Below are 26,327 nucleotides of genomic sequence, written 5' to 3'. Positions count from 1 at the left end.
AAACTATAAAAAAAATTGTTGATTAAAATAAAGCTGAAATAAAAAAAATATATAAATATTCGATGAAAAAAAATTAGAATGGTTGCATTGGCAACTAACTTGATAAAATAGTACTAAAATAGCACAAAAAATATATATATAAATGTTTGTAAATATTTATAAATAAAATTAATACAAATGACAAAAGGACAAAAGAACTTAAAAATTGCAATGAAAATATAAAGGCTAATTCTAAATGAATAAATTATATTGTAGCACATAAACACTAAAATAACACTGATTAAATAATACATATTTGGAACTATGAAGGTAAAAAAATATGGCAGAAGTGGCTCATTTCCTAGCAGAAAAAAGGGTGACATGAGAAGAACCAGCAAATAAAAAAAAATTGACCACAAAAAAACAAAAACAAAGAAATAGTGGTGGTTAACCGACTCCGAATCCGTGACTGTCGCTAAAGCTGCTATACTGAATAAGAGACTATCTAGATACACTTTTGCCATCAGTCTTCAGATGGGAGTTTGAGTGAGAGGACAGAGTGACTTCAATGGAATTGCCTCACCTTTGGTCACATTGCCAATAGTGTAATAAAGAATGTCAGAGGCTAAAGAGACGTGACATGCAACAGCTGTACTTGACATACCAATGGTAATTAGTTGTGCTGTTTTGTGGCCATGTGCTATGGTCATTGAGTTTAGTGAGAGCCACCATTCTGCAAGGGTCTTAATAGCCCAACCACAGTACTCATATACTGCCAAAAAAGAGAGGGAAAATAATTATCATAGTTCATCATGACAACATGTGTGTGAGATGAATGACTAACTATGACAAATTAATTTTCATGAATGACTAATATAGGACCTGATTGCTGGACCTATAGACACTACTGTGCAGATTAGAGACAGAACACTCAAGGTCTGTACAAATGTTGAATGCATTAAGGGTGATTATAATGGGTTCCAAAAGGAAACCATAAATATTTAAATATCTTTGTGGTTGGATGCCCCAAAGAAAACTCTCTGTCCCAAGAATCAATCTATGAGGGAGTGAAACTACTGACTGACAAAAAAAAAAGCTGAAACTGTTTTTGCTCAAAAACAAAATGTTGACACGCTGTGAAATAAGAATAACTTTAGTCTACTGAACCTGCAGTGCACTATTAAGCTAGTCTTCAAATATTTATGAAATACGCACGCATCCACAATGGTGGTGAACATACAAGATGGGGTTTGCTAATTAAATGATGGTGCGAAGCTAACTAGTATTGATCATAATATTTTTACATGCATTTTTTAGTACCTCTAATGAAGAATAGCAATAAAGCTTACTAGAAAGTATCTAATTTAGATGGTTTATGACTGCATTTGTGATGTTTTCAACCTGTGTTCCCCAGTCTTGTTCCATGTTTTGCAGTCCCTTGTTATGTTTAATGTTGATTAGTCTCCCCAGGTGTTTATTATTAGCCACGCCCCCTTGTGATCTTATTAAGCTTGTCTGTCTGTGTATTTAAGCCCTGTGTTTAGGTTTAGTTCAGTCTTTGTCAGTTCTCATCGTTGCACACTTGCACTATGGTGGTTGTTCCGTTCCCAAGTCTGAGTCTGCGTTTGTATTTGTGAAGTTTTGAGTTTATTTAAATAAAGACTGCAGCACTTGGATCCTGCCTCCTCCTCTTCTTCAACCAAAACGTAACAGCATTACCCAGAAAGCTATATAAAGCAAAATACTGCATGTCTGCGATAAAATGCCAAGATAAAGCAAAAATTACAGACCTTAATTCACATCCTTTGGGCTTCATTTTGTTGCATTATTGTTAAAACGCTTTGTATTTTTGTTGGAAAGTGAAAAAAATAACTATATATATATAATAAAACATTCTTTTTAAGGTGTCATTGTTACAGTGTAATTGCAAATTTAAGTACTGAGTAATATAAATTAACAACGTGTACTTACTATAGGGTTTGGGTAGGATTAGGAATTGGTTGAGGGTTAGTTGCATGTAATTATGCATAATTTACTGTTATTACTATAGTAAGTACATGTAACATATGTAATAAGGACACTGTAAAAGAAAGTGTTAAAATTGTTTACCAAATCCATTTTATTCCAAACAATATCACAATTATTATTTTGACCCTGAAAAAAACAAACAAACTTTTTTGACCATCTATAATCTAGGCAATAGGAACTAATCTATACTAAGTTTTTTTTTGTACACCTTCTTGCTTAATACATAACCTACACTTTTGACAGAACAAATCGATGTTTCAAGGCCACTTGACGTGTTTATTGACATTTGGAAACATATGTTAATCATATTCTTATTTAGTCATAAAACATCTGAAAGCAGATATCTTTACTTCCTTGGAAACAATGCAACAATTCTCAGAGTGCCAAGAAAGCCTCCAACTTAATTCAAATAAAACACAAACATTCTGACAGGCCTCCTTCCTCCCTGAACATTTCCTTCTTCCTGAGTAACGCTTCCTCTCACTCTCTATTGCAAGTCTTTCTTTAAGCCTTTAATGCCAGCACGTAAAGGAAAAAAAAGAATCAGTAATGTTTGAGTTAAAGGTGAGTAGTGAACAGCATATTCTAAGGTATTCCAGGGCCCAGTTTTCTGGGGGTATCTCTCTGATGGCAACAGTGGAGAAATGTTTTGATTGGACCATTGTGGACTAATGCAAACAAATGTCCAAAACCATCAGATAAGGATGCTAGGACAACTGCCAGACACCTCTGAGAGGGCAAGGAATCCCCCAGTACCAAGCTCGGAAAAGGACGGGACTTCTCGGTGGTTCACAACAGTTTATCTTTCCATGAAAAACTCGATTATAAAACCCCATTGGAAAATCCCAAATGAACCAGGGGGCGGAGCTTAGACGTAATACCTGCACCACTCTATTACCAGTGGCAGGGCAGCTCGTGGATCATAAAATAGAGCAGGCCCACTAATTGTAGCGTCTGGGAATCCTCTCCAAATCATTTTTTTTATAAACCGTTTCAAAATATTTTTTTTGGTCACTTTTAGACAGAAAATGCAAAAATGACACATACAGCAAGACAATATAAATATAATTTCACTCACCTAGCCTAAAATCCAAGCAAAAATCCATCCTTCTGACCTTTTAAATGTCAGCGTTAAAAGAGCACGTTTGGCCGTTTAGTGAAGCTGATTTCTGTAGCCTATAGGCCTATCTAACGTAGGATTGGTGTCTTCCTTCGTTTTGTAGGAATAATTTGTAGCTTCTGCACGAATAGTATCTTAGTAAATTTGTTGCCGAATATCAAATATTCAATATCTCTAGTCTCCATAATTAACTCTTTCCCCGCCAGCATTTTTGAAAAAAGTTGCCAGCCAGTGCCAGCATTTTTGATTTTTTCACAAAAGTTTAATGGCCCCCAAAATATTTTGTTGCATGATATCTGAAGATGCAATGTATCAAAAGAAAGAACGGACCCTCAGATTTTTATCAACACTTGAATGCGGCTAAATTTTATTTAAAAAAGCGATCAAAACATTGATGGAGTAGATCAACATCAACACCCCCCAAATCTTGCACAGTCCTGTATCTCGTCCTCCTGGGTCAACATTTCATTCGGTAACGTTAGGAATTTTTTATTTATATGCAGTTTAATGTTGATGATCGTGTTTGCATCTGCTTACAAGTGCTATCGCTGTGAGAACCCCCACAGGTGCCACATACTTGGTGGTGGGAAATTCTTCCATACTTGTGTCATTCATACATAGGATCTGGGTTACAGGGGTTAGAAAAAGGGCCACTGCTTTGTTCCAAAAGACTAAAAGAGTGCTTCTATCTTGTGTGCTGGTGAGTGACTACATTTAGTTTGAAAGTGAGACTTTCAATTCTTGCATATGGAGTAACAAGGTTCTGTGTGTGTGTATCTGTCTGTGTGCAGAGTCAGACAGTCGTTCCATTCAGCTTTTACCTGGCAGCTGAGACTGTCATAGTTACTAGATAAAAGAACAAGTTTTAAAAAGTGTCATAGTTAAAAAGAAACTATTGAAAAAACAAAACAATTGCCTAAATGTTTGTCATGTCCTATTTGCCAAACATGGCAAAATGATATTGGATCACATGCAGTCAACAAAACTGGAACTAGGCTACTTCATAGCTGTAACATTTATCAACCAATCAGAATCAAGAATTCTGTAGTATAATTTTTTTTAAATGAATACTAAAAGATGTAAAAGAATATTTGGTTTATTTGAGTCTAATAAAATTACATATTCATACTCTCCGTTACATTTCTAAATTTCAAGGCAGATCTTTAAATCTCATTGTATCAATCATACCAAGCTAATAAGCCAATTTTAATTTAAGATTCTGTTTTTGGCAAAGCTGAATTTTCAGCAGTCTTCAGTCTTTAATATTAATGATGAAAACCGTTGTGCTGCTTATATTTTTTAATCAACTGTGATACATTGTTTTTCAGGATTGTTTGATGAATAGAAGATTTAAAAGAACAGTGTTTATTTGAAATAGAAAACTTTTGTAACATAATAAATGTCTTTACTGTAACTTTTGATCAATTTAATGCATCTTTACAGAATAAAAGTATACTTACAGACACCAAAAGTTTGGAGATGAGTTTTAAATGAAAACTTTTACTTTTGTATGTTTTTTATGACAGCGAATTGAAAAAAATATTGACAGCAACCATAGTTGAGCTTAAGTACAGTTGCTCTCATTCTCAATAAGAGTGGAGACTTCTAATTTAGCATCTTCCTGACCCATAAGACCCTTTTGCAGTTTCTAAAGAGGCACTATTCTCTTGCTTGAGTCAACAACTTTTCTCAGAATACCACTTTGTTCTGAAAATAGATCCCAATTTGAAATCCAAGCTGGAAAATCATTGCAAACGCACTACATTAAGCATCAGGCAGTTCCTCTAGAATTAAAATGAGAGTTTCAAAATGAGGTGACTATGGTATGGAATGTGAGCTGTTAATGAGGCTTCACAGAACAGCACGCTATCTGAACATACAAGGGCTGGGTTTTTGAGTTTCTTCCCAAACTCCCTGAGAATTGTTTTCCTTCCTTTCTGAGTATGAGTGTTCATGCATACACTAACAGGAAGCAGAGCTCAATTGATAGGGCTATTCCAACTAAATACGTGTTAAAATCTGTTCATTATTTGGATCTGCACACACAATGATTCAGTTAATGCAACATTACGAGAAATGTCAAAACCCTCTATATGTCCTCCAAAAATGCACTGAAACAAGTCTGCTAGGAGGTGCCAAAAATCAAAGCATGAGATGTTGTTCCTCAAGGCTTTCAGGGGATTGAAATGTTGCCAACAAAGACACAGAACACTCAAGATGTCACAAAGGGAAGGACACACAAACAAGACTGAATTAAAGAGGAAAGTAATGCAGCAGTTTGGTCAACATGAAACACAATAGGCCTAGTTTACTTTCTCCGCACACTCCCCTTTTCTTCTTCACCCTGTCCACAAAATGGCAGACTAGAACACTAATCTGTATTGATAACCAATACCACCCACCTTGAGGGCTTTGTCCTTAAGTTTGTTTGCATGTCAAATTCCATCAATTTAATACCTTCCCCACCTGTGTGACCATTGGCTATAAAGTCAACAAGCAATATTAGCACAGGTGAGAAAGATTCTTCTGCATTATAGAGTCAGTTTGCCCAACAAATCAAGCACTTGGTACACATTTGACATAGATGACAAAGCTAAAAAAAAAACACCATGCTGATTAGCCAACATTTCATGCTAATGATAATGATAATGTAGCAAGAACTATTTTCACTTCCAGCAAGAACCAGGCCAACGACGCTTGTTTTCCATACTTTTATTTTGTGAATTAAAATTCTTTTTTGATTATTTTTTTTTCTGAGCAACAATCATGTGGCCCAACCAACAGGCAGATACATATACATAAATAAATATATCAAATACAAATAATGAATGTATTATAAAACAGGTAATGATATCAGAGACCCTCATGTATGTCAAGGTCAATAGGTATTTTAAAAAATCTAATTAAATTTTTCTGATAAGGTAAGAATGTTTATTGAGGCTGTAAAATGTCATAAGTTTGGAGTGCGACTCGTGAAAGACATTATGATATTTATAAATTAATCATTCATGATGTTTTTAAAATACATTTTATCTTCAAAAAATACATATTTTATAACTTATTATATTTTTTATTTATTATTAAAAATATGAAACATTTAATATTTAAATTTGTTTTAGTTTCTTGACACTCTTATGTCATTGACCCATATCACATTATCTCAAATGGTGGTATTACAGGACACATCTCTGAAGTTTCCCTCATGAACCAAAGCTTGTTCCAGTCAGAAGTTCAACAGAAAATCCTTATAAGGCTGCTGAATAATCATTGCAAGTTCTCCAATATAACTGCCCTGTCATACAAAAGAAAACCATGGACTAGTGCTCTCATGGCAGCATGCGGTCATATTTATGATAGAAATATAATGTAGCAGAACCACCTTCATATATCTGCAGGACTATAAGGACCCTGCGATTACCTCATACATCAATAGCTAAAGAGAACGCAGCTGAGGCCTCATCAACATCACAGCACATGAACTGTGTTCCTGCCCGGTAGCCCTTGTTAAAAACTTCCACAGCGACTAACAATTACAAAGACAGCATGGAAGATCATTGCACATAAAATGCTCTCTTTGTTCCAATGCCCAGACAGAGGGGGCTCTCAGCGCTGGGAGAACAGATGGATTTGGTTCGGGAAGGAAACTAGAGGACGTTCTTCAGCACCAATCCCATAACTGAAAATGGAAACCGCACTGATCTGATATCATTGTGTAAGCAATATATAAGCAATATATGTGTAAGCAGCGTGTATAGCAATTATGGGAAATTAACATCAAATAATTACAATTATGCTATGAATTTATACAAAACAACTGGGTAAATGACAATTTGACAAACCCAAATGATGCACAGGCTATAATGGTCTGCAGGGGTCGTCTATCATATCATTTTTCTGTTTTTTTCCTGCATGTTTTGTTGCATGACTTTGCGGACAATTGCTTTGTTTAATATACATTTTTAACACTAATTTAATTAAAAAAAATTCTAAGAAATAAAAATGAAAGATTATGCCAAACTATGCAACGTTTTCTTTCCAGAAAATGTCATTTTTAATGAGGCTTTTTTTCTATGATGCCAAAAAGTGACATTCGTCACTGTATGTTTTTAAAATAATGTATAAAAACACATGGCAAATTCTTCAAATATTAAAATATATTTTAATGATTTTTCAAAAAATTTATATATATGTGTGTGTATGTTAAGATAAAAAGTTTTTTTAAATCAATTATTAATTAATCGTATCCTATGACATTTTTGATTACATGTTTTTAAATGAAACATGCACAGATGAATTGTTCACAATAAGACTTTTTATATGCATTTAGAAAATAGATACATGTGAATCTTCATTTAATGCCAACTTAAAATAATATGATTTTTAAAAGACCTACTGACCACAAATGACTGTTAGTTACGCCACATGACTTTTAGCGGACAACAGTAATATATTTTTTTCTTATATAATACTAATTAAAGATGCTAAACCACTCTACAACTTTTTTTTACTCTATACTTTATTTTAATTAGACTTTTTTCTTCATTTTTCCTTTGTTTTATTTTAATTCAGAAAATAAAAACATGATCATCATTGAAGAAGTCACGGTTGCAAATCATATATCTGGAAAATGAGCATCAGGTCACTGACCTACGTAAGTCTTGCTGGACAGCAAACCACAAGAGCAATACAGTACATCTGATCATACCTGCTACATTGTCATATTCACCAGCAACAAATGTTAACAGTGTGATGTTCTGATGAAGCTGGTTGACCAGCTAGTTGCGAGCTAGTTAAGAAGCCTGATTGGGAGACCAGCATCCAAAACACAACATATGCTGGTAATCAGCCATTCTGCTCTTTTCAACAAAGTATGCACATAACAAGGAACAGCACTTTCCCAGGACTGAAGGTTACAGCATTACATTGTTTAATGGAGAGCAGCCCAGTTACAGAGACTCTGATTATCACATCTTTCCTGGATGGAAGACATTCACAGCAAAATGCTTCTTTGCGGTCATGGCTTGCGCCCCTCCGTGCTGCCTCAGCTCACAATAAAGTCTAACAGTCATTTCCTGATGGACCTCCTTCAAAAGAATATTTTAATGTGATTGTAAGATTTCAGCCTGCAGTTATGTAGGCTAAGTGAGATTAAATTGAAGTACAAAGATGGGCTGGATGATGCGGTGCACATAACAAAGAGCCCATGAAAGTATGCATGCATTCTGGATCATTATTGACATGCATTGGTCATTTCTATGTGCTATACAAAGCAGCAAAAACTCAAATAGCCTTTTCGAGAGGGAAGCCAACAAAAAAACCAATTAGCCTAAATCACACTCTGGCTTATCCATTTAGCATGCAGCAATGAAATAACATAGGCTAACCTATATTTTTTGTGATGCATCACCTGCATGATGAAGGAGCTGAGCTTGCATTGCTTTCACCTTGGTCTAATTTGCCCGGTCAGGGTGACACTTGCTGACTGCATTTCTATAACATAGATCTCTCTCAATCTACAGCAGAGAGGCTATCAAAGAGTGTGTGTGTGTGTGTGTGTGTGTGTGTGTGTGTGTGTGTGTGTGTGTGTGTGTGCGTGTGCGTGCGTGCGTGCGTGCGTGCGTGCGTGCGTGTGTGTGTGTGTGTGTGTGTGTGTGTGCGTGTGTGTATGCTCTGTCCTTACGTGACCCTGGATTAGCCTGCATGTCATTTGCCGACAGTGACTGCAGTGAATGGCCTGTCTACTAAATGTATACTTGAAATGACCCTTTGAAATCACTTTGCACAATACAGAAAAACACGTGAGGTAAACTGCTGATTTGACAAAGCCTCAAGTCTCATTCTCTCTTCAAATTACATACACGTTGGATTTATGATTCATGCATGAAAAGACATTCATTGTCTATAAGGAGGATTCATCTCCCCAGGCAAAATTGTTGAAATTAAAAGAACAAATAGTGTACTTATTTGTTATTTATTCTACTCTAATCATTGTATTTTTTATAAATGTTATAAATATATATGCATATGCCATTAATTGACCAGGCTGATATATTAAAAACCACACAAAAAGTTTCAGAATCCCTTGAAATTGTCAACAAAAATAAAAGTTAACTAAATTCAATCCAGTGATATAGTCTCTGATATAGTTTGGTAACTGTTAATTCTACATCCATTTATTGCTTAAAGGTGCAGTAAGTGATTTCTGAGAAACACTGAAATCAACCCAAAACAAACACACCCCTCCCTTCATTGCTCCGCCCCCAAAATGCATGAACACGCAATGCAAGAGTGGATGTCTCTTTATCATAGCTAAAACGAAGCAAAATACTGCTTTGTGAAAAATAAAGCAAAGATGATGAACGAAAAAAAAAAAGAAAAAAAAAAGAAAGAACATACAGGGTATATACTAGCAAGAGTTGGTTGTTGGTTGCCAGCAGCACACCAGCTCCAGACAAACAATGACACTCAAAACTGTCCAGCTACTATAGCTAACATTACAACAACAGCATATCTTGGTTCTGTGAACCACAGTAAAACCAATGTTACTCACATATGGAGCATGAAAACATTGCAACCTTGGCATCCGTTTTCAGGCCTTCCTGCTTCAGTCTCTCCAGCGCTGGAAAGCTTTTCAAATATTAACGAGGGTCCTAAAGCTCTTTCCTGATCAAAACCATTTTTTCCAGTGATATTCCTCTGACCTTTTCTCTTTAGTAATGTCTCTCAGCCATCTCTCTTTCTACAGTCTTTCTTCAAATCTCCCTCTTGCTCACTCTCTCTCCTCCTCCATCATGAGTGGACACGCCCCCTACTGCTGATTGGCTACAAGTGTGTTGTGGTGCTCAGTCTGATCCACTTTCAACAGTGTTTCTCAGAAATCGCTTATAGGAAGGGTGGAAAAATGGATGCAGCAAGCATAAATAAAGCATTTGCTAAATGGTAGGGTTAAGTCATGGTATTTTGCTTTGACAGACTAGATGCTAATGTTGAATCTGCATATAGTACATCTTACTGCATCTTTAAGTCAGTAGAAATGCTGACTTAAAGATGCAGTAAGATGCACTAGATGCAGATTCAACATTAGCATCTAGTCTGTCAAAGTGAACTACCAAGACCCATGACCTAAACCTACCATTTAGCAAATGCTTTATTTATGCTTAAAGTTGCTTGCTGCATCCATTTTTCCACCCTTCCCATTGGGCTACAAACGACATGATTATAGTCATTCTGTGTGACATACAGTACCACTTCCTCTTGCAGTGTTTTACTAAGGGGCAGTCAGACAGTTTCTCCTATTTTAACCTAATATTTAAGGCAACAAAAGTGGAAGGTCCTACTGGCAGAGTGCCAAATAACAGGTCAATACGTCCAGACTCTGCGGCTTCAGTCCTTTTCCTTTCAGGCACTAAAGTATGCCCTCCACCCCCCTGCCTAAACACACCCAACCTTTCACTTGTTCTTCACCATTTACTCAAACACTTTACAACCATTCCATTCTGGTTCATCATTCTGGGTGTTTCAGCATAACTTACATGAAACAGCCGAATCTGAAACTTCTCTGAACATAGAAATTGTGTCCCAAATGACCTACTACTCTTGACTCTTCCATCAAGTGTGTATGAATTTGAGAAGGTTATTTTGTCATCCAGGAGTCTGACAGCCCCTATACTGTTCTTCAAATAAAAATGCTATTAATTTATTACAAAATGTGTAAAAAAACAAACAAAAAAGAATTAGCCAAATAATTATTGAATGCATCTTTAAAGTAATATAAAGCCATGTTGCTATTAACTAATATGGCAAGCCACTTTAACATTTAATCCTTAAAACCTACTAGTATCTATTTTCATGCTAGTACTTATTTTTTAGATACTAGTATCTATTCCATTAAGTACTAGTACTTATTCTTTAGGTACTGGTGCCTATTCTTTAGATACTACCTTTTTAAAAGATACTAGTAGTTATTCATTAGATACTAGTTCTTATTTTTTTAGAGACTGGTACTCATTCATTAGATACTAGTACCTATTAAATAGACACTAGTACTTATTAATTCGATTCTAGTGCCTATTAAATTGGTACAAGTAGGCTACTTATTTATTAGATACTAGTACTTATTCATTAGTTACTAGTCCTTATAATTAGATACTAGTTCTTATTCATTAGATACTAGTACTTATTTCGATAGGGACTAGTAACTATTCTTTTGTTACTAGTAACACATTTAAAAAATTTGCCATGACTTCTATGGGATCTGTCATTCAGATATCAACTATTCAGTTCTGACTAGTATGTATTCCAATTGTGACTAGTACATATATATTAGATACAAGTAGTTATTCATTAGGTACTAGTACTTATTTTTTAGATAGTACCTATTACTAGATACTAGTACTTGTTCATTAGCTACTAGTACTTATTCAATAGATTAAAAAAAATAAGTACTAGTAGCATGAAAATAGAGACTAGTAGGTTTTAAGGATTAAAATATATGTGAAGATGTTTTGAAATATTTGCAATATAAATATAGAAAAACTATAAACTGATTTTACATCATGCATTAAATTCACAAAAAACTTAGGCTATATAATAAGACCTTTATAAAAGGACTATACAGAAAATAATGCAAATGAAAGTCTTTTAAAGAAATGAATATTGGACACGCTTTGCTTGTAGGCTAATACTAAATCAGTTTCATAAACCTAAGTATCTTAAGGTAAAAAAAAAAAACTGTCTGAAAATAAAATGAACAGCTTATTATTGTTAGTTTAATAACAGTTCATTTTAACTTTAACAGCTAACGGACCATTTCACACATGGGCATACTATCGCAGACATCCGATCCAAGCTCGATAGGTAACTTCACCGCAAAACTTGCATGTTAAACTTTAAGGTGAGTCCGATTCAAGATGACTTGTTATCATCCTGGAAAAGATAAAGTACCCACCGGTGCATACGCTCAATAGAAGTCCGAGGAGAGGTAGAAGCCCATTGAAAAACGTGCTATTCCCAAATATGTGTCTTACTTCCTCTGCCATGGTTTCTGACTGCAGTGAGTTCCTCATCTGTGTCTGATCCACACACACACACACACACACACACACACAGCAGCCGAACCGCGCGTGGGCGGAACCTTCAGTCCAGCAGTGGTTTGTTTCCGACTAAAAATAAACTCGTCAAAAACGCAGGGCATTGCTTGCAATGCAGTTAGAATTTACACTCGTTCAGAGACAAATGATCGATGGATATAGGCTAATAGCAACAACTTCGAATTAATGGAAAAAACAAGGCTGTGCAAAGTTAAAAAGCAAAAGAGTGTCCCGGGATATCTGGGTATTTTAAAGTTCCTTTAATTGATAAAGATATTCAGTAGTCTCATACACGCTGTGCATTAGAGTTGTCTTCTTCAACTTCATTTGGTCGTGCTGGAATGCATTTGCTAAAATGTTCCTTGTAACATTACAAAACTGGACATATTGGAATGGCTTGGCTCAATGGGGTTCTGGGAGATGTCGCCCAGTTCACTCAGATTAAAGAGTGAGCCATGCTGGGCACGCTTTCCATGATCCTTGTGTTTTATTTATGTCTTCCAAGAGTGATAAATCCCCAGCTGAGTGGTGCCATTTACACCAATCAATCATTTTTATTGGTCCTCGATATTCTGAATGTATGTTACTCCTCTAATGCAAAGACTTCTGGAACTTGATACACATACAGACAAATATTTTCGTAGAGTTCGTGAATCGTGGAGAAGAGAGAACATATCGAATCTGATTAGCCTCAATTTTAAGTAATTTTTAAATAATTTCTAACGATCTGCAGAACATTAAATAATATAGCATGGATAGTTTGTTTTTAAAGGTAGTTATTATAAAGTGTCAGAGGGAAAGTTCGTAAAGGTCGAAATAACTCTTTGGATTCTCAGTAATAAATACAGGCCATTAAGCCTTAAAGGGATAGTTCACAAATACATTTTGATTTTGTCATTACCCTCAAGTTGTTCCAAACCTAGGCTATATGAAGTTTATTTCTTCTGTTGAACATAAAAGAAGATATTTTAAAGAAAGTTGGTTATCAAAAAGTTGATCATCAACTGTCTGGTTTCCAACATTCTTTAAAATATCTTCTTTTGTATTCAACAGAAGAAAGAAACTCAAACAGGTTTGGAACAACTTGAGGTTGAGTAAGTAATGACAAAATTTTCTTTTTTTTGGGTGAACTATCCCTTGAATGATTAGAATCAATTAATATATCGGTAGGAAAGAAAAACACATCACTGTGCTGGAATATACGCTGACACTGAATTAAACTTCAGTTTGAAGAACCTGTATTAAATACAGTTTGTATCAGTGTCAAATAAAAAGATAAACTTTTTAGGCTGAAAGACAGTCTCAGTCACCGTTAATTTTATTATATGGGCAAATTATGCAATGAAAGTGAATAACTGAGGTTTCCATTCTGCATAACTTAAATGTTTGTGTCCAAAACAAGAAGTGTGTACTATCTCTTCAACATCTTTATTAAAGTTAATAACTGAAGGAACAGACTTCCGTATTGTAATTAGACTAAAATATTATTTTAGTCTAAACAATGTTTATTTCTGACATCATTCTCCCAAACATTATTTTCCATAATAAAGCATGCCATCGCCCTCTGTTGGTTAAAACGTTGAACTTCAACATGAAACCCACTAAACTTTAACTGTAATTTAAAGATACAACACATGATAATTATAATAAATGATGTCATTAAAACAAGTTTATGCTTGAATGACACAAAATATTATAAATGTACAAATCAATTCACTGTCAAACAGCAAGGCACCATAATTCAGTTCCATTGAATGGAATTCAAACATTTTGCAAAAACTGTTCTGAATAAATTTTCCATTTATTAAGATAATAAATAGCAGGTGAACTCTTAAAAATATAAAACAGATTGATTGCAACTTTGTAGAAATATATTGTACTATCGCATCATCCTGTGATATAATTTCAATGTTGCATTAACTCACATCATGTAATTGCATCAAAAATAAACAATATGAAAATATATACATATATACAAATACCAAAACAAATGTTATTTCCAAAGCAATCTATGGATCTTAGAAGCTGTGTTAACAACTTTAACAGGTAATACAAGTTATTTTAAATAAATTACATTTGTTGGACTTTAACCTGTTCTATTGTTATGAACACATATATGGATTAAATGAGGCCTTTAAAATCAGGACTTTTTAATTCCATAACCAATACTCATTGCAAAATGCAAATTCATTTCAAGGTGCATTCTGGATTCAGTCATACTCATTGAGTGATTCATTGCTTGCTACAGAATTGCAAACTCGAGAACATTTGTATTTTTTCTAGTCCTCACGAAGGTAGGCCTCTGGAATATCTTCCAGGTCATTAATGTCAATGCTGGACACATATTCAGCCATTCTCTGGATTTCTTCTGCTTTAGTCTCAGCCAGTTTTTTCTTTGCTTCTCTTGAGATCTTTCTAATCTCCTCCACTTTGGACTGTGCCGCCTGCAGGTTAGTCTTTGTTGCTGTGCATGCATGCTCTGCCCCTGTAAAAATATAAGGATTGAATCAATTCACAGCCTGGATCAATCTCGTACAAGGGCTTTTTTAACGGATTGTGATAAATAAGGTCAATTGATAAACATACCTGAATTGTAGGCTGCCTCTGCTGACAACTCACAGATGTGGATGGCATTCATCCAGTTTGACTCAAAGCGTTTACATTCTTCCAATCTATCACTAACCTGACAAAAGAGAGAAACATCGTGAAAGCTCTGAAATGGAGTCCTCTTCAAATAGATATAACTACTTCCGATATCAACAAGGTCTGCTAATCAGTCTTACTTATCATTATTCATGTTGTTGCAAAAGGTAAACAACACTTAGATAAACGAAAGCAGACCTTGTTCTACAAAATGTTTAAAAAAAAAACATTTAAAGGAACAGAATTTACCTCTACTCTCTGGCCAATGATCACCTGCCAAATGCTGTCCTCTTCAGAAGGGGTCATTTTTCCTATTGAGGTAATGTATCGCTTCTGAAGTGCAATGAGTGTATGTAGTGCCTGAGAAAAGTTTAAACAATATTTTAGACATCAATCAAGTCTCCACATTGTGAAGTTTTACTGAGTGGACTATAGTTTTAAAATGCAGTGTTTATAAGTATTACCTTTGCATATTGTGTGTGGGCATCCACAAGGGCCAGCGTTGTCTGAGAGAGGTATGTGTTGGCACTGTCTGTGACCAGACAAGAGGCCCGACGAATCAGGGATTCATGCGAGAGGTTTTCAACCTGCTGGAGGAAAAAGGGATGCGTTTCATTACACTTGCCATGATGGTCAAGAATAAGATCGGGAACTATTTTTTTGATTTTTGTAAGTGAGTCTTGAGTTGGTTCTTTTCAATGAATCAGAAATGTACAGTGTGACAAGCTCTGAGACAAATGACTCTTTTGAGCCTATTCTTTTTAGTTAGTCAACAACACATAAAACTGAGTAAGAGCGGTTACTGAATTAACATACATTAACTAACTGACTCGCATAACCACAAATTTCATCATGTAGCCTACTACGTTTTGTTTTAAAAAGTAGTATTCTCAGGGAAAGATGAATATGTAAATATATAATACAGCACAAAGCTAGGGCAGTTATTTGATTAAAATGTCCCATTATAAACTTTTACAAGATTTCAAATTTGCTATTTTGTTATGCTTAAATCAAACCAATTACAAAGTAATTGTAATAAATACTTATTGCATTAATAAGAAATAAGAAAACCATTTGATTTGGCAACAATTATTAAAAAGTAGAGAATCATTAAAGGGATATTTCACCCAAAAATGTAAATCTGTCATAATTTATGCACCCTCATGTTGTTCCAAACCTGTACGAGTTTCTTTCTTCTGTTGAACACAAAAGATTGAATTGACTGAATGTCAACATTTTTATTTTTAGGTTTTGGCATAATTTGGAAAGTGTCCCAATCAACCTGAATTCACCCTAGCTATCCCATGCTGTCAACGCTCGGCTCTCCATACGTGCGTTTTAACACAAGTTTGTCAGTTGCTCATGCCTATAGCGTAAATGCACAATTTAAACATGCATTAGTTACCTGTGTGAAAGGAACCGCACAGAGGCCGCTGCCGACACTGAACGCGACTGCTTTGGATCGGGCAACCTTCGGCAGGCGCAGGAGACGCTGATGAACGGGGCTGCTGCAGAACACATTGGTCTTGTCCCTTTGATATAACAAAATAAATTAGACTGAGCATAAGACTTAATTTAAAATAATACCCCAACACGCATATCCACCACGATATTACAATCGCAAAAAAACAAAAAAAACACGCAATCTTACTTGAGAAGTTGAACGCACGCAGCGCTGAGTCGCAGCACAGACATGTTTCTCCGGGCAACCAGGAAGTCGGTCCGACTTTTAAGAAGATTCCCACTAGCACACAAACCACAGTTTCTAAAAGCCTGCATATTGCCTTACAGTCTTTTACTAATAAAAATAAATAAATAATAATATTCGTAGATTTATCCCTTAAGCCTGTATTTGTCTTAAAGTAAAGCTCTTGCAATTTTTAAAGTTGACAGCACTGGCCACCAGTATTTATATACTGCTAAAGGACTCTGCCCTGCATGCAGTGTATTGATCCGTTTATTCGGACCTTTAATCTTGATTTTAGCGGTTTAAGTTCAAGGAAAGATAGGGTTTGACGCACATTTACACACTGCGTCAGCACAAAAGTTGTATAACAGACTGGTAAACAGTGAGCAGTGGTTGTTTTGCAGTATGGTGACAGCTATCACAAAACAATGTGTTTTGGGAACAGATGCCATTGATGAGCATGGCCTGCACGTACAGTATTGGGTTGCCAATTTCAGAAAAGGAATTAAGAGACAATCGTGGTTCTTTATAGGAAAATAAGTGACACTCAAAATGTACTGTACCACACAGCTCAGTGTCTGTTAGGTTCTCAGATAGGCTAAACACATTTGTTTTGCTTAATTTTTACACAACTTAATCCTAAAAAGAATTTTAACGTCATAGAAATAAATGTCACATACACACAAATTACTGAAAGTTTTTGTTGCATTATACACTACCGTTCAAAAGTTTGGGGTCAGTAAGAATAATAATAATAATAAAAAGAAATTAATGCATTAAATTTGTCAAAGTGACAGTAAAGACATTTTAATATTAGAAAAGCTTTCTATTTCAGATTAATGCTGTTCTTTTGAACTTTCAATTTGAGCACGCTTGTCGTTCGTCTACATTTAAAATAACGAATAACGGCCACAGTGGTTAGATTTAATGAGTGGGACAAGAGAGGTCATGTATCTGAAAAATCAATAAGGCCCAATATAAGGGACGTTCCAGCTAATACGGGACAATTGGCAACCCTACCTACACGTCTCAAAGGGGTGTGGCAGAAAAACAAGTCCACATGATAAGAAAAAAATACTTAGTGGGCAAAATCTATCAAGGCAACATGGAGCCATAGCTACTGTGTGTTTACTTTGCTTTAGATAACTGAAGAAAGCTCTTGATAAACCAATTCAATCGACCTCAACCAAAAACTTATCTTTCAGCTTTGAATAGTAAGAGTGAATTGGTCAGAACAGTTTCTCAGCTCTTCCCCATCAAGTTGCTCATCTATTTTATATTATATGGGCATAAATATTTGGAAACCTGACACCAATATGGACTGTAATGATACATTATGTTGGTCCCCGTTTGCAGCCATAACAGCTTCCACTCTTCTGAGGCTTTCCACAAGATTTCTTTGGGAATTTTCTGAAGTTTCTGTGGGAATATTTGCCCATTCATCCAGCATAAAATTTGTGAGGTCAGGCACTGATGTTGGACAAGAAGGCAATCTCGGATCCATTTCATCCCAACATGTTTGATGGGGTTGAAGTCGGGGCTCTGTGCGGGCCAGTGAAGTTCTTCCACACCAAACTCATCCAACCATGTTTTTACGGACATTGATTTGTGCACTGGTGCACAGTCATGCTGGAATAGAAAAGGGCCTTCCACAAACTCTTACCACAAAGTTGTAAGCATAGCATTGTCCAAAATGTCTGTTGAAGCATTCAAATTTCCTTTCACTGGAAGTAATGGGCCTAGCACAACCCCTGAAAAACTAGTATCACCATTATCCCCCCTCCACCAAACTTTACAGTTGGCACAATGAAGTCAGGCAGGTAACGTTCTCCTGGCATCTGTCCAAACCAGATTCACCCACATTAGACTGCCAAACAGAGAAGCGGGATTTGTCACTCCACAGAGCGTTTCCACTACTCCAGAGTCTAGTGGCGGGGTACTTTACACCATTCCATCTGATGCTTAGCATTGTACTTGGTGATGTGAGGCTTGCATGCAACTGCTCAACCATGGAAAGCCAAATGTGTCCAAAACGGGGAATATAGCCAATATATATATGAAGAGTTCAGATGCAAAAGCCTCTAAGTGCCATCTGAAAGTTTCTTCTAGAATGATAATTTTTATCAAGCTTGTATATTTAAGTTCAATAGTTTCACTTAAATGACAATTAATTGGTAATCTTCTTTGCCATTTAAGGGAAATTACTGAACTTAAATATACGAGCTTGATAAAAATGATCATTCTAGAAGAAAATTTCAAATGGCACTTAGAGGCTTTTGCATCTGAACTCTTATATATATATTGTAATTTTGGTTTTACATTCTAAAGTATGTTCCTTACTGATTTGTATTCAAATATTCACGTGTTATAGACAAATAAAGTTTTTCTTCAAATGTGAAAATATATTTTAAAATATATTTTTTACCATATGGGTATCAGCTGAGCATTGACAACTTTCCATGCACCTCAGCACTCGGTGACCCCGCTCTGTGACTTCACTTGGTCTTCATGTGAATAATTGTTTTCTATTTTATTATATTTTAGAATGTGTCCATTTCTCAGTGTCACATGATTCTTCATTCTAATATTATAATGTACACACCAGTCTATGGTACACACACACTTCCCTCCATATAGACATTTTATATATAAAATGTGTGAGTGTTTGGACATTTATGCAATTTTAGTTATAAGTTTCATTTACCATGATGAATGCAACTATGTCCCAATTATATTTCCTTTTGGCCAGTATTGTTGCTGCACTTTTAAAAACATTTGTATCATATAGAAAGTTCAGTTTGTCTGTTATTTTAATGGTGAAAAAAAACTATCCTACAAAACCATTTACTCAACAAAAAGAAAGACCCATAGAAAGTGATGAAACCTCTCAAGGGAGTTCAGAAAGCACTTATCTCATGCAGTAGTATAAGAATGTACACATAAACAAAGAGTTTATAGAGCTCAGGGTTCAAACCACAAGAATACACAGAAATCACAATAAAGGCTGTTTGGAGGTCAGGATTGCATCATGTCACAGTGGCATGCAAAGGCCACAAAACATTATAGATATGTAACAAACATTTTGGCATTATCACTTTTAAGTTTTATTTGCATGACATTTCTGTTAGGGTATTTGTTTTTGTATTGTGCATACAGTACATGTTTGAGATGCTGAAACCACTCTGGCTCAGACTTAAGGGCTGTTTCTTTGTAATGTTATAATCTAATGATTGCAATGAACATACCGGTATCTACCTAATAGCGTGCTAAACCATTTTGTGAGTAATATGTGTTTATGTGTTTATATTAAAGGAGATATGAGCCTTGCAGCATCACATAAACTGTACCGATTTAATGTATTTACATTTTGGCACATCATATTTATTTTTCAATATTTCAATAGGACATGTGACACTTGTAGTAACCGCTGATAGGCCTATTAATATTTCCTTAAGATGCCTCAGAAAGAAAGTGTGCTGCATCCAGGGTGGCATAACATTACAGACATTACACATGAAAAACATTTGGAAAACCAAAACAACAGAAATTCTAAATCCAAAATGTAAATTTGTTGAGCTTGAATCATTGTTTATTTGTGTACATTTACATTACTGTATGTTAAATTGACATGATGTTCACCTACAGGATGCAAAAGACCCCTTAAACGCTTACTGTGTGTGTTAAGTGCTTTCCATATATGTAGATTATATATATACATACATACATTTCTTTCTTTTCTTTTACTTTGACATGCATGTAATGCAAAGAAAATAATGCTCAATCGAGCCAACAGAGGTCACTATACAGCAATATACTGCTTCTGAGAGGCACCGTCCAAAGACCTTATTGGCCAGACAAATACAAACTCTGGATGATTTTACATGGACTAGTCACTCTTAAAAGGATAGTTCACCCACAAATGAAAAAATGGTCATAATTTACTCACCCTAATGTTGTAACAAATCTGTATGAATAACCAGACTGTTGACGGTGCCCATTGACTTCCATAGTATTTTACTATGGAAGTCAAAGGGTGCCGTCAACTGTCTGGTTACCAACATTCTTTAAAATATCTTCGTTTGTGTTCAACAGAAGAAAGAAACTCATACAGGTTTGGAATGCATTTAGGTATGTTAAAATCACATAGGCACTTTTAAAACATTTACAAACCATCTAGTTTGACTGAATTATTAATTAAAGACTTTACTAAAAGATAATCATGATTGTTTAATTGTGTCAGATGAGATGGTGTTGTTTTTGCATCTGAAATAGTAAGCCATAGCAGTATAGAATTTCTCATCTGTAAACCCATAGACGAGAGGACTTACTGCTCTAGAAGTGATACTAAATGCCAGGAAATTTATAAATCGGACAGTCAGATATGATTGAATATCATACTGCATAACTACATTCTCAATGTAAGGGCACATCAACTCGGCAGTACATAAAAACAGCTGAATTATGTGCAGGGAAATGGTGCGCTGCCCTTTTGATGCTGACTTCTTATTGTCACCAGATGCTGCACGTGCAGCAAGGTATATCATTACATAACAAAAGACTTCAATGATGAAAATAACCACAAGCCCCACAATGTTCAACAAGCTCCTGGCAAAAAAATTTATCTTTTCCGGAATCATAATCTCATAATGACAGTGTGTGAGTTGAGACAAGTATTCATGAGAGGCAGTGCTGACAAGAATGAACATATCAACAAAGGGGTTTATGGAGCTCAGGATCCAAATCAGTAAAATCACCATTATGGCTCTTCTAGAGGTGGAGATCGCATGATGTCGGAGAGGCATGCAAATGGCCACATAGCGCTCCACGCACATGGCTGTAATAGTCAGTGGTGCAGATGCTGTGAGCACATCCATCAACATGCAGATGGGGATACAGAAATACAGCGGTATTAAAACTAAGTTGTATGATAAGAGCACAACAAAATCTGCCAGACAAAGAGCTATTAGGTCTACCAGAAGAGAGTGACCAAACAATATATAGCGTGTCTCTGTTCTGAAAGTTTCTTTCTTGGAGAATATTAAGAGCATGAGGAAGATGAGGTAGATGAAGGGCCACAAGAATATCTGGGTCAGCGCCAGTGAAATATTCCTCCGGACAGGGTCAACTTGGACCAATTGTATCTGTTCATCAACACTGGCATTCTGACTGGCCATTGTGTGCACATCTGGGAGAAAATTAGACAGAAATTAGACAAACAAAAACACAGCCTATATTTGAGACATACCATGACTCATCCTTGAGAAATAAATAATCAACATTGATAATATACATTATCAATAAGCTTCAAATATTTATGTTGCAATAAAAAAACTTATGATTTCAGTTAACATAATTTCATTCTTGTATTTATAATGAATTAAACTGTCCCAATTTTATATAGAGATTTCATTGTGACATTTATTCTCAATATTTAATAAGTTTCAAATATTTATGTAGCCATACAAATTATATTTCAGTTTGCATACAGTAAATGAAGGTCATGAAATCAGTAAAAAATATCACCTTGCTTCATTACTTACTGACAGTAGGACTCTATTCTTGAGCCCTGGTCATCAAGTGTAATAAATGCGCTGTGAACAAACATTTATATAGAGTTTGACAGAGTATAACTCCTGTGGATCTGCTTACTTGTTGACATCTAGAGCTAAATTTAGATTTGCTTGTGTTTAGGGGATAGACATGGCGTACTAAGACACAATCATGCATTTACATTTCTTTTATTTACAATATGTCATAAGAGTCAAAAGCTAGATTAGTGCACAAACTAGAGTCAAACTAAAATAGAGCAGACAACTGGAATGCCATTAGGCTAGATTCTATTCCTCAGTGGCATCTGTTTCTTTTCCATATGGCATTTCTAAAGCTACACTTTCTCTCCTTTTATGCTTTTCATTCTATACCACTCAGATAATACAGTTTACCACATGCATTCTGACTACAGCTAATTGTACATCTATCTCAAATTTGTTACATGCACATATTTACAACCTTAAAAACATAACTGTTAATATATTGTTTCTGTAGCTAACATAATGAAGATACAGAGTTTTCGGTTATTTCAACAATCCTTCAACATGCATTGTATTGTTATACATCCCATGTTGTGTTGTGGACCTTAAGTTTGCCTCTTTGTTTCCTGTGCCATTTTTTTTTTTTACCTATATGCCCCAAGCTTCAATAACCTTGAAGCTGGTCTTACCATTGACATCCCCCCCCCAACACACACACTCCAGCCACTAATCCAGCCAGTCCACCTTGGTCTGGCATCAAAACTCCACCATCCGTCTTGGCTCCTCCCTCCCTCGGCTCCACCTTGAACCATTGGCCTTGTGGCTTCACCGGGCTCCCTTGACCCTCTGGCTTCACCTTGATCGGACGTCGCCTCACCTACACCACTACCTTGCAAGCCATCTGCTGCGTGCCGTCTCTCCACCCCTACGGCTCCGTCTGGCTCCATCTTCCCTCTGGCTCCACCTCAGCCCTCAGTCGCTCTGGCTCCACCTCAGACCTCGGTACCCTGGTTCCACCTCTAGGGTCATTGCCACGGCTCTGTCACGGCCCCTGAAGCCTGTGGTATCGTGCCTGTCCATCGGCTCTTTGTCTGCGCTCTGGGCTCCTTCTCCACCGGCGCCGTCTCCATTCGTCAACCCCATGGCCTCGTCAAGGAGATTTGCGCCATGGCTCCTCCCGCCCTCGACTCCACCGTGGGGCATCATCCTGGCTGGACTCTGGATATTCACCCTACTCCTCCTGCTCCTGGATTTCCCCTGGCTCCTCCTGGCTCCTCCAGTTTTCAGTGCCCTGGACTATTTTTGTTGTTTCCTGTTTTTTCCACACCCTCCTCCAGAGCCCCCTCCCTCCCTCCCTCCCTCCCTCCTCAGTTGGACTATTTATGGCGTGAGGACAGACCTTTTCTGGAGGGGCCTTCCCTGTGACCTTTTTTTGTGTGTGTTCTCCTGTCATTAATTACTCATTAGTTCCCTTTGTTTGCTTCATGTATTTATACCCTTTGTTCTCCCTCATTCTCTGTCTGTTCTTGTCAATGTTAAGTTGTGTTAGTGTGAGTTTCCTGTCTGATCTCCAGAGTTTTGTCATTAAATACCATTATAACTATTCTCCTTCATCTTTGTGCTGTTTACACAACTGTGCCTTGACAACTACAGAGCTTGAACACAAATAAGCACGGCACTGTTTCAAAGCAGCTGCCTATCAGTGGGTACCAAACTGAGTCGAAATAGTCTTAGCTATTGGACCCACAGTCCGCCCGTGCCTATTGATTCCCAACCTGACCTGCACCCTCACCACAAATGACAATGTGAATATTATTTCACCTATTACATCAAATATTTGTGGTTTATCCATCAGGTACCCGCCTGCGTAAGGTCTCTAGTCTGGGTCGCGCACACACTGCAGCTGCCAGTCAGCTCCATTACAGCCACAGAGGCCATCCCTGAACATCCCTCCTCCGGTCCGCCTCCACCCCACCACCCTCCTGGACTCTGTTCCCTTTTGTTTTTGAAGCATCTGGAACCTGTTCCTTAAACAGGGGGGGCCGCTAGATATTCTGTATTGTGTGTTATTGTGGACTGTTAGGTTGTATCTTGGTTCTCTGCTTCCTTTGCAGGTTTTGTAGTTTTTTAGTTCCTTTTTAGATTGTTTCTCTTTGATTGCCTCCCCAGATGTGTCTCTTTCCCTTTTCAGCCTTGTCTGTGTATATAGCCTCTGTGTTTCCCTTGTTCTTGGTCACTTGTTATACCTTATATCCTAGTTCCTTGTTCTTGTTTTATCTATTAAAAGCTGCAATTAAATGCTTGTGTCCTCCTGCATTCATCTGCCTTCACTTTACATATACCATTGTGAAAACCACCCTACATTAACCAAGATACTGAGATAAAACAAGATACAACCCAATTATTAGATGCCTTTCCTGGCGGCTCACTGTAATCCTATGGCAGGACATTTAGGACAAGCAACGACACTAAATGGTCTCATGACCCGATTCTTTTGACCGGGCATTCATGAGAATGTGCGCAGATGGTGTGCAGCTTGTCGTGAATGTCAGTTGGTGAATCCACCGGCCTCCCCAAAAGCACCATTGCGCCCTCTTCCTCTAAAGCAGGTACCCTTTGAATGAATTGGTATGGACCTCACTAGCCCGTTAGAACGATCTGTTTTCCCCCTTCAAGCTTCTTTATGGACGTCAGCCCTGTGGGGTGTTGGACGTCCTGAGAAAAACTTGGGAGGACGGACCTTCAGATAGTCAAAACGAAATTCAGTATGTGCTGGACCTGAGAGCTGGACCTGAGAACAAAACTCCACACTTTGGGGCGGCTCTCTATGGATAATTTGTTACAGGCCCAGGACAAACAGAGCCGGCTGTTTAACAGGGGAATTAGACTACGTGAATTTCCACCGGGAGATAAGGTACTTGTACTGCTTCCTATGTCTAGCTCTAAATTACTCGCGAAGTGGCAAGGACGCTTTGAGGTGGGGGTCTCAATATTGAGGTGGTTCAAATGGACAGGAGCGGGACAAGTCAGATATATCACCTCAACCTCCTCAAAAAATTAGAGTGAGGTGGAGTCAGTGACGTAAGCAACGGCTGTGAGCAGGGAAGATCTTGGGCTAGAAGTGAGTCCAATTTCTCGCTCTGGCCCCAGGAGGAGATCACCTCTCAGCAGAGAGAGACGGACTGAGGACTCGTGCCTGTGCATGCGCTGAATGCTCTGGAGAGATGCATCATTGATTGTGAATTTGGACTCAGTTTATTGAAGCCCCTAAGCGTGACTTTTGTTTTGACCATTTGAAAGTGAATAAAGCATGAGCCTCAGTAAAGCCGACCCTGTCCTCTTCCTTCCTTATCCTAAATTACATTCGACATAACAATGCCTTTAATCCCTATGTACACGAGTGATAAAACAGTTCAAGAAAGTTCAACAAGTTCCTGTGAAAAAGTAGTAATGAGGGAAAAAAAGACATAAACCAAAGGGTTTAGAGCTTGGGGGCCAAAAATCTAAAATAGGACACTTTGAAAAGGCCACATAAGGCAGTGGTTCTCAACCCTGGTCCTGGCATACATTTGTCATAGACTGTATTTCATTAAATGTTAGAGAACCATAATGCTGCATATGTATTAATTTATGGAATTTGATCCAATTTATTTTTCGAAAAACAAAAACAAAAAAAACAAACAGATTATTATTGTTTTCCCTTAGAAGTATCAAATAGAAAGTTTCACAAAAAAAATTGAAAGTGTCTTGAGTATCACACTTACTGGCCTTTGCATGTTTGTTTAGTAAATATTATTATCACAGATGTATTACAAATGAAAGACATTAGAAGTCTTCAGAGAGAGAAAAGGAATTATATATCAAATGCAAATGCTAGATTAATTCACTTTTACTATAATAGTGTGATATATTCACAAGTCAGTGATGCTGTACTGTTCTTTTCTAACATGTGAAATGAAACAGAAATATTAGAAACAGAAATATTTATTAGATGCCAAAATGAATAATAATAATTTATGAATAATCTCATTAAATGTGTATACTGATCTCAAATAGTCTGCAATTACATATAAATTGTTCAATACAAAAGTGGATCTATTTGTGAATTTGTATCTAATGCAAATTTAAAATAAAATATTAAAACATTTAAATTGTTAATAATTAAATTACATAATTATGTTCAAATCAATTACTAAAACTTAAAACAATATACATAAAATATTTGAAAGTGTAACAAGTAATGCCAACAT

The 26,327-nt window shown here is 36.6% G+C and overlaps 3 protein-coding genes across 4 annotated transcripts in view; all 3 read right to left on the bottom strand.

Annotated features, from left to right (window-relative positions):
- The window catches only part of nectin3a (nectin cell adhesion molecule 3a), a 35,746-nt gene extending 23,220 nt beyond the window's left edge, over nucleotides 1–12,526 (bottom strand). The window contains exon 1 of the mRNA XM_082179791.1: nucleotides 12,075–12,526. Within this exon, the coding sequence (XP_082035917.1) occupies nucleotides 12,075–12,192 (118 nt within the window). The 5' untranslated portion in view covers nucleotides 12,193–12,526. The remainder of the gene's footprint in view (nucleotides 1–12,074) is intronic.
- Nucleotides 12,527–13,679: 1,153 nt separating this feature from the next.
- Nucleotides 13,680–16,754, bottom strand: diabloa (diablo, IAP-binding mitochondrial protein a). Of its 2 annotated transcripts, none has more exons than XM_082179411.1 (6): nucleotides 16,511–16,754; nucleotides 16,265–16,391; nucleotides 15,324–15,446; nucleotides 15,109–15,219; nucleotides 14,803–14,899; nucleotides 13,680–14,701 (listed from the first exon to the last, which is right to left on the bottom strand). In XM_082179411.1, the coding sequence occupies exons 1-6, from the start codon at nucleotides 16,636–16,638 to the stop codon at nucleotides 14,496–14,498; spliced, it is 792 nt and encodes a 263-aa protein (XP_082035537.1). In that variant the 5' UTR covers nucleotides 16,639–16,754; the 3' UTR covers nucleotides 13,680–14,495. The 2 variants fall into 2 exon arrangements, with proteins under 2 accessions (XP_082035537.1, XP_082035536.1); XM_082179410.1 differs by having other exon boundaries at nucleotides 15,324–15,449; nucleotides 16,511–16,753.
- Nucleotides 16,755–20,763: 4,009 nt separating this feature from the next.
- On the bottom strand, nucleotides 20,764–23,274 carry LOC309505887 (odorant receptor 131-2-like; the record flags this gene model as incomplete). Its single annotated transcript, XM_082179346.1, has 2 exons — nucleotides 22,955–23,274; nucleotides 20,764–21,731 (listed from the first exon to the last, which is right to left on the bottom strand). Exons 1-2 carry the CDS (start codon nucleotides 23,022–23,024, stop codon nucleotides 20,764–20,766), a joined length of 1,038 nt encoding a protein of 345 aa, XP_082035472.1. The 5' UTR covers nucleotides 23,025–23,274.
- Between the last annotated feature and the right edge of the window lie 3,053 nt (nucleotides 23,275–26,327).

Source organism: Leuciscus leuciscus (genome assembly GCF_965113295.1).
Source record: "Leuciscus leuciscus genome assembly, chromosome: 9".
NCBI classification, from domain to species: Eukaryota; Metazoa; Chordata; class Actinopteri; order Cypriniformes; family Leuciscidae; genus Leuciscus; species Leuciscus leuciscus.
The sequence above is the reverse complement of the archived record's forward strand: the minus strand, read 5'-3'. Positions and strand labels throughout refer to the sequence as shown.

What these genes read in the sequence shown, in the direction of transcription:
- diabloa (XM_082179410.1), bottom strand. Translation starts at nt 16,638, where the DNA reads ATGCAGGCTTTTAGAAACTGTGGTTTGTGTGCTAGTGGGAATCTTCTT. An exon ending in GTGCGGTTCCTTTCACACAG is followed by an intron (nt 15,450 to 16,264) that starts GTAACTAATGCA and finishes TTTTTCCTCCAG; the next exon opens with CAGGTTGAAAACCTCTCGCA. An exon ending in CCCACACACAATATGCAAAG is followed by an intron (nt 15,220 to 15,323) that starts GTAATACTTATA and finishes AACTTTTCTCAG; the next exon opens with GCACTACATACACTCATTGC.